Source organism: Amborella trichopoda, chromosome 11 (genome assembly GCF_054954075.1).
Source record: "Amborella trichopoda isolate Santa Cruz 75 chromosome 11, AtrichopodaSantaCruz75HAP2 v2.0, whole genome shotgun sequence".
NCBI lineage: Eukaryota > Viridiplantae > Streptophyta > Magnoliopsida > Amborellales > Amborellaceae > Amborella > Amborella trichopoda.
The window spans coordinates 1,539,031-1,547,364 of record NC_142346.1 but is presented as its reverse complement, the minus strand read 5'-3'; the positions used below and the strand labels follow the sequence as shown (position 1 = coordinate 1,547,364).

The window sequence follows — 8,334 nt, the reverse complement described above, 5'->3', positions numbered from 1 at the left end:
TGCAAAAACCTTTAAAGACTTCAATAAACAAATAAAGATGACTCAGGGCATGACTTTATGCCAAGTATTTTAGAATTTCGGCTGATTATTTATGTATGGTGCAATTAAAGAAGGGAAAACAATTTGTACATAGAAGTCAGTACTGGAAGTCGTCTGATTGTGAGGCAGTAAGAAGCACACAGCAATGAACTATATCTAATGGATCTTGTTCAAGATAATGAGAAAACAACACATCAAAATTTCTATTTCTGGAGAAATAATAAGCAAAATGTTTGAATCTTTTGTAAGCGATACAGTTCTGTGTGTGTGATCTTACACAGGATAAAGAGAAAACACCATATCAGAATTTCCATTTCTAGAGAGAGAATAAGGACAAGGGTTGAATGTTTTGCAAGCAATCTCTCTCTCTCTCTCTCTCTCTCATCTATTAACAAAGTGAAAAAAGTGAGACCGATCAGAAGATAATAGGACCAAAAGCTCTCTCTCTCTCTCTCTCTCTCTCTCTCTCTCTCTCTCTCCTCTAAGAATGTTTCTTATCTCCATAAATCAATCAATGAAAACTGCGAAATTCAAATCACCGAGAAATAAAAACACCAACTTACAAATCCAAAACCCAATCCACCAAACTCATTGATTCTTCCATGCATAGATCAAGAGAGAGAAACCACCACGCTCATGAGACTCTCTAAGCTTATTCTCTGAAACCCAAGTCTGAATTCCAAGATCCATTTTGGTCTTAAACATGAAAACTGCATAACCAGAGGGACCAGGGCTAAAGAACCAGTCATGGACATCCCATAACATGTCAATAGGTGATCCATCCACTAAAATTGTTTGGTTTCCTCTAAATTTCCATAGCAATCTTTTCACATGAACCACCATCTTCTTGTCGATCCGAACGCAAAGCCTCGGTTCTCGATTGCTACCCTTCTCTCCGAAACACTCGATAACGATATCATGAGCCTTCCCGGACTCGTTGAACCGAGCCCTTGTTGAATAGAGGTTCTTCCCGAACACATGTTCCTTTCGCCAAATGAGCCGCGGCCTAAACCCCGGTTCGAAGGATCCAGACTCATCGGACCCGGATCTGGGCTCATCGAGCTGTGCCTTGGACCTGTCGATGGCCTCTCGGTTCATGTCACCAAGAAGAAGCACAAGCCTATGGTCTGAGACCATTGCTACATAGTAATTCTCGATGGGCTCGGGGCTCGGGCCATACTTAGCCGAAGAGAGATCCCAATGAACCTCAACATGAGCCTCACCAGCTCGGAAATTCTTCATCCCCCGTTTCTTCCACATGGGCCAAGTGGGCTTGGTGTCGAGCCCCCGTGGGTTCGATGAGTCGGTTATATTCACGCTTAGGCCGTGGCCCATGAGGTTCTTGCACCATGTTATGGTCACAAGTCGGGGCTCGCCGGAGAGCTCCGCTTCGTAAAGGCAGGTCACCATATTTTGAGAGGAAGGGGAGGAGGAGGAGGAGGGTGAGGAAAGTTGGACTGCACTTTCGCTCAGACATGGCACCAAGTCCCTCATTCTTTTGGGATTGGAGAGGAAGAGAGAGAGTTGGGGCACTCTCAATTTAGAGAGAGAGAGAGCTTTAGATTGAGATGAAGAGGGAGACAGATGGGGTACTCTCAATTTAGAGAGAGAGAGCTTTAGTTTGAGAGGAAGAGAGAGATGGGGCACTCTCAATTTAGAGAGAGAGAGATTTTTAGTCTGAGAGGAAGAGAGAGATGGGGTACTCTCGATTTTGAGAGAGAGAGATTTAGTTTGAGAAGAAGAGAGAGATGGGGCACTCTCAATTTTGAGAGAGAGAGAGAGAGCTTTAGATTGATAGGAAGAGAGGGAGAGAGAGATAGTGGACTCTCAATTTAGAGAGAGAGCACTCTAGATTGCTGGAATAGAAAAAAGAGAGATGGGGCAATCTAGAGAGAGAGAGAGAGAGAGAGAGAGAAGCAATGGGTGGTTCTTAGTGCTTCTTACTCTAAATTTGGCGCCATCGAGGGTGCTGTGCTCCCACTTCCACAGATGTTCCCAAGGAGTTGCAGGTTAAGTTTGGAAGGACATGGACATGGACATGGACAACTCTAAGACATCTCCAAAGACCAGCTCAAGAAGAAGGAATTCCAAATACTGACATCATGCGGTCTCTTTTAGGAAATGTAGGGCACACCGTTCTTTATCTAGTTTTGTTTACAAGAGGTGGAGAGAGAAAGTTGAATCTAATTTATTTATTTATTTTTTTAATTCCACTTGATCTCTTGGGAGCATACTGTAGGGTGTAGCGCTTTGAGCTTAAGTTGATGTTTTCGATATGAGATTTTGGTATACGTTAAAAATTCACCATATAATTAGTTTTTAAAAGAAGAAAAATTGGATTTTTGGGTTTTTTACTGCTTAGATCTTCCCATCCAAAATTATGTGTTTTTTTTTATATTTAGGCACCTATTAGTTGGATTTTTTTAAAAAATTTGTAACTAGGTTGAAGATTTTTTTTTTTAAGTTAGTTGGTAGGTTGAAGAGGTTACATCTCAAGACTTAGGGTCCCCAAAATGTTCCTAGCTAGGGTTTTACCCGGAAGGGCATATGGACAGCATGTTCTAGAAGGAAGACTAATCTTTTAGTCTTTTTTTTATTTGGACACGGTTTTGGTGAGTCAGCCGACTCACCATGTACCATGGGGTCGCTTGTACATCTAACGTCCATCTCTAAGATGGATGTCAAAAAATGTTATACCCACTTAAGTTAAAATGGTCGGAGAAGAAATGAATTAAAAAAATAACCTTCATATTTTTTTGAAAAAGAAAAATTCCAAATTTAGAGTATTGTCATGGATGAGATTATTGAACTCTGAAATTTTACATCGAAAATATGTCTTTAAGATATATTTGTAGGGAGATCGCACAAAAATAGTGTGAGTCAAGTCGGCCTACTCACCAAACACATTTCCTTTTCATTTTCATTTTCCTTATAATCAGGGTCTTTGTTTATTATTTATTCTCTTATATAAAATATGAGCCATACATCCCTATCCCCACCAAATATATCCGGCCAGACATTTTTATAATGACAAAAATGCCTTATATAGTTGTGAGCTTTCTTTGGGCTAGCTAGTGAAGGACAACCCTAGGTTTGAGATCTTCACATTGCTTTGGATTCACTTCCTTAGGATTTGGTCTATAATTTTAGAATACGAGTATTTTGCCCTTAGATGGTGGATGGTCATGGAAAAAGTGAGAAATTTCGGATTCGGGCTCGACTTGCTAGAGCCCAGAGCCTGAGTTTCTCAATTCGAATCAGAAGAGCCAGAATCATACTAAGATAATTTCAATAAACACATGATAAAAAATGATAGATTTGAGCGATTCCAAGGTTTCTGCCCCGAAATCCATTGGTTCTGACTCCAAGACCGAGCTGGCCCGACGTTTTTTTTAAAACATTAGCTTATATACGTAAAACATCATTTGATAGCACCTAAGCCCAAAAGGGAACCCATATCTGATCCACTTGTACTCAGATCCAACCCAAATTAGTATTCGAATCTAAATTTTAGATTCATATCTGAATTTTGAATCTAAATCTTGGATCTGAATATGATAAAAAATTCGAGTTTTAGATACGGATGGATGGGGTAAATTCCCAGCTCTAATAATCATATGTGCAAGACATAGAGTGAAAAACTTGCTCTTGGTAAGGGGCATTATAGTCATCTGGGAAAAACAAAGGGCAACTTGGTAAATTTTGAAAGGAGATAAGGCTCTTCAGTCATTAACAAAGGGGATTTTGTTGTCATTTATAAGCCTCATGTTGTAAGGGTAGGGATGGAGGCTTTGGGAGTTGGCCCACAAATTAAAACGAGTCTAGAGACCCACCAACTCCAACCCAACAAAGCTCATAATTAAACACCCCAAGGAATCATGTGGGCTGAATATGATCCTCCAACTTCTCTCCCCCTGCCTCCCAAAAATTAATGTCAATTTCTCTCTCTAATGTCAAGTTTCTCTCTCTAAATCCTCTATAGGATTAATTGACTACCTTAAAAGTGGACAATCATGTTATCAAAATTAATCTCTCTCTAATCTCTTTTATCTCAGTGTTTAAAAAATCGCAGATATGGTTTGAGGTCACAACTCGGGACAGGGGAGGGGACTAGGTTTGTTTTGACCTCTATACTGTTTAAATTATGTTGAAAATAATTGATATGATGCTTGTCTACACCAGGTGACTCAAGTTTGGGGCCTTGACGAGTCGGGTCTCAAATTTGTAGTTTCAAAATAAGGACGTATTTTACATACCATAATGGGATCATTCTTCGGTGAAACCCATTGGCCAAAATACATATCTAGATGGATATTTTGTTCTGAAATTTGTACGGTATTTTAAAATTTTAAAGTAACAAGTAAAAAAATCAATTATGAGTTTGAAAAGCTTAAAATCCATTGTCCACCAAATATAAGACCATGATTCACTCTTTTTCAAATTTTTTTTTTTTTTTTTTTTTAAAAGTCATTTTTTATGACCTAGATGAAACATGCAAGTGTGTAAAACCTTGCCTTAACTATCCAAAGTTGAGGTTAAAGAGGTAATTGGCGTTGGATAGACAGCCAATGTAAAAATTTTACCAAAATTTATACGTTATTTTGCTTATGAGATGAGTTCGACATGCACATAAAACTCGGGTCTGATCTCCCTCTAGCTCTAAGGAATTTGTGCTGCAGTCTAATTTTGGAGTAGAAGCCTATGGGATTATATAATCGTTCTCTTCTAGTCAATGCATCAAAACCCTAAATTTAAGCCCTGATTCTCTCTAGAACTCCTATCAGCTTTTACTGTACATCTCACAATTAGATCTCTCTCTCTCTCTCTCTCTCTCTGCACACAATTCTTGTATGGGACGTTGTCAATTTCTCACACAAATCTCTCTTTGGCATCCTCATAAATCCAAATTGAAAAGCCCATTCTTCACTCTAATTTTTGGGAAATTCTTAAGCTAATATCCCCCAATTTTTTGGGAATTGAAAATGTGTTCTTCATATATTGTAATTTTTTGTTTTTGTTTTTGTTTTGATTTTTTTTTGTCACTTTTTCCCACGACACCATCGGTTTGGACTTTCAATAACTATATCAAAATTAATGAGTAATATAATCCAGAATGCAGTTCGAATTTTCACAATCTGAACCGCCTTAGTTTTGGTTCGGATATTGAAAGTCCAAAAACAAAGGCATTTCGCCGAAGAAAAAAAGAAAAAAAAAAGAAAAAGAAAGAGACATAAGCATACATTACAACAAATAGAAGATAGATTTTTAATTCCCCCAAAAAAAAAGAAAAAAAAGGGGTATTAGGGTCGTTTTACCTATCCATTTCTTGTATCCCACAATCATCAATGTCCATTTCTCTATCCTAGGTTTCTCTTACATCCCTCACTCTTTAACTATCTTTTGCATTTTTTTCCTATCCCACAATTCAATGTCAATTTCTCTCTCTAAACTTTTCTCTTTCTTGTGTTTTTACTACCACTTTAATGTTACTAGGCTGCTTCAAAAGATCCCCTGTGATTGTACCCTAAATAAAAGGCCCCAAGTTGTTGTCCACAAAATAAGAATAAATTAAGGATCTCCATTAAAGAGTTCCATTAAAGGCTCCACCCTTTTATTCTCTGTTCCATTGCGACATTCCGAATCATTTTCCATAAACCTATGAAAAGGAATCAGTTCTTTAGAACATTTAAGTTCAGTCTAAGTCGAAAATCTTATGAGATGGAGGAAAACCCTAGAATCACCCAAGTCTAATGTTATTTGGATTTTTTAGATTGGGATTGCCTACTATGAGAATATTTATTTTTGGTACAATGAGGTCATCGTTACTTTTAACCATCGAATGTAAAATTCAATGGATGAAAGAGTATCACCATATTCGAGAATTTTTTTTGTTTTTGTTTTTCTAACTAAACACTGCCACATCCTCAGCCACCCAAATTTTAAGTCTACCTGTCGATGATGATTGTGATCTCTTTATATCAAAAGTAAATGAGAATCAAAAGTAAATGGTCTCATTATATATATTTTTTGAGATTTTTTATTTGAAATTTACCTGTCTGACTTGGGGTTGCCCGAGGCCTGCCGAGGAGACTCAAACTTGGGATCCTAACCATTTAGAGACGAAGTACAATTTTTTAAACACTGGAGAAACAAACTAGTACAAAGATAATGTAAGACTCTGACCTTAAGCCACCATTTCTCTTTGAGAATGTGTTTATATATCTAATTTTGTTTGATTTCATCATCTCTTATCTTAAGTACCTTCATTATCATTAGAATTAGAATCAAGGTCCTCAAAAACATTATGTATGTAACAAGAGTTTGCCTTGCATTAAAGTGTTTCCATTATTAATGCCATCATCATGATATTCTATCATGTTCATTTGGAATATCAATAGGGGACCTATAAGGTGTGAAAATTTGAGATCCACTTTAGAACCTCTATAGGTAAAGAGTGCATATAAAGTTGCAATCTTTAAAAAGAAGTAAGGTTGCAAAAATCCAACCCTATATCTACATGAGTATTATAGAAATTTAAAAAAGATTTTGAGTTTTTAAATACTCGTATCTAATCATTCAGATAGGAAATTGTTTTATTCATGATAATGATTGTCTTTTACATAACCAATATGTTGAGGAGATTACATCCCAAAATTTAAGATCAGATTTGCCGAAGAACAAACATATGACATGCTCCCTTGGGAGAATAGAATCCTTTTGCTTTGCTTTTGCTTCCGCTTTTTTCGTTTTCACATAATTTAAAATATCAAACATGGTACAACACCATTTCTTGAAGTTGATGTGAATAATCATTCTCTAGACCCTTTGAGAGAGTTGTTGGATTTGTCGACGAAAAATGGTTTGATAGGGCTACAATTTATTAAAATAAGCAAATCTTCATCTCATAACTCATAAAAAATTATAAGTCAAGCAATAGAAAACCTTTATATGGATCATTTTGGCTTGAATATTATGGTTGTAAAAAAAAAAAAAAAAATTCAAGCTCTAAAAATAGTGTATATTGTAACAAATTATTTAGATGGTCTATATATTGCTTTAAAATTAAGTGTACATATATCCACAAGATCTGTACTTTTTTTTAATTTCAAATTTTATTGTTGGTGTTGAAAATTTTAGTATTTTCAAGATGAAGATTTGAGATGAGGTTTTATTTTATTTTAATAAAGCCTAGGCCTTATAGAAACCTCATCCTTATTGGTTTCCTCTCTCTGTAACGGGTCAGAAGGTACCATCTAAGCTTATTTTGTCACAGATGTTGGAGAGAGAAAGTTTCTCACTCTACCAACAACCTTAAAAAAAAAAATTATAAAAGAGAAAAACCCCATAGACATAGAGCTCAGTCCCATTCCCAATTGCTCACTAGGGATGCACTGTACCTGTAGAAAGGCACAAGCAGAACAGTCATTTTCAGGCACAAGAGGCTGCTTATTTCAAAGACACATAGTTATTATTTAAAGGATGAGGTTTTTATAAGGCCTGGGCTTTATGAAAACAAAATAAAGCTTCATCTTAAATCCTTGCCTAGAAAACACTTTTGGCAACAAAAAAACCTTCATGATGGCTTTAAAATCAAGTCCAAAGGCCAACAAATGAAATTCGAAAAAAAAAAAAATAGTACAGATCTTGTGGATCTATGAACGCTTACTTTTAAGGCGAAATAGACGATCTATATAATTTATTATAATATGCATTATTCTTAGAGCTTGAAATCTTTTTTTTTTTTCACAACCATAATGTTCAAGCATGATGTAAATGTTTTCTAGTGCTTGAATTGCAATTTTTGTCGAGTTATGAGATGAGCCTGCCTTTATTTGTTTTGATAGAACTGCAGCCTTATGAAACCACTTTTCTTATTTAGATTAAGATGATTTGATGGGTGAAATGTTAGGTAGGAAAGGAATAGATCTCTTTTTCTCCCTCATCCCAGTACTTGGAAGGATAATGATCAAAACCACCCAATCCCCTATCAGTAACTGGGAAATTCAGGACATTCATTCACCATGAGTGTTGTTTTCCCATGCCCTCTTTCGAGTGTTACTGTGAATACCATGAGTTGGGATCTTTTCTAATTGAAAAACCTGTAAAATAACATTGAAAAGGACGAACGACCTTTAAAAAATGACTAAAGGTTGTCAAATCAATCAATTTAAATTTATCAGCATAATCTTTATTCTAATGCATAAAGTTTCTATAAAGCATTGGCTTAATGGAAACAAACTAAAGCCTCACTTCATATCCTCATCCGGAAGGTATTTTGGCAATAGAAATCTCCAT

General features: G+C 36.2%; 1 protein-coding gene across 1 annotated transcript; it reads right to left on the bottom strand.

The window, feature by feature from the left end:
- Positions 1–218: 218 nt before the first annotated feature.
- On the bottom strand, positions 219–1,468 carry LOC18441400 (uncharacterized). The gene has a single exon (XM_006851569.4). It carries the CDS (start codon positions 1,447–1,449, stop codon positions 628–630), a length of 822 nt encoding a protein of 273 aa, XP_006851632.4. The 5' UTR covers positions 1,450–1,468; the 3' UTR covers positions 219–627.
- Positions 1,469–8,334: the final 6,866 nt, after the last annotated feature.

Coding starts and splice junctions, on each gene's coding strand:
- LOC18441400 (XM_006851569.4), bottom strand. CDS start 1,449: ATGGTGACCTGCCTTTACGAAGCGGAGCTCTCCGGCGAGCCCCGACTT.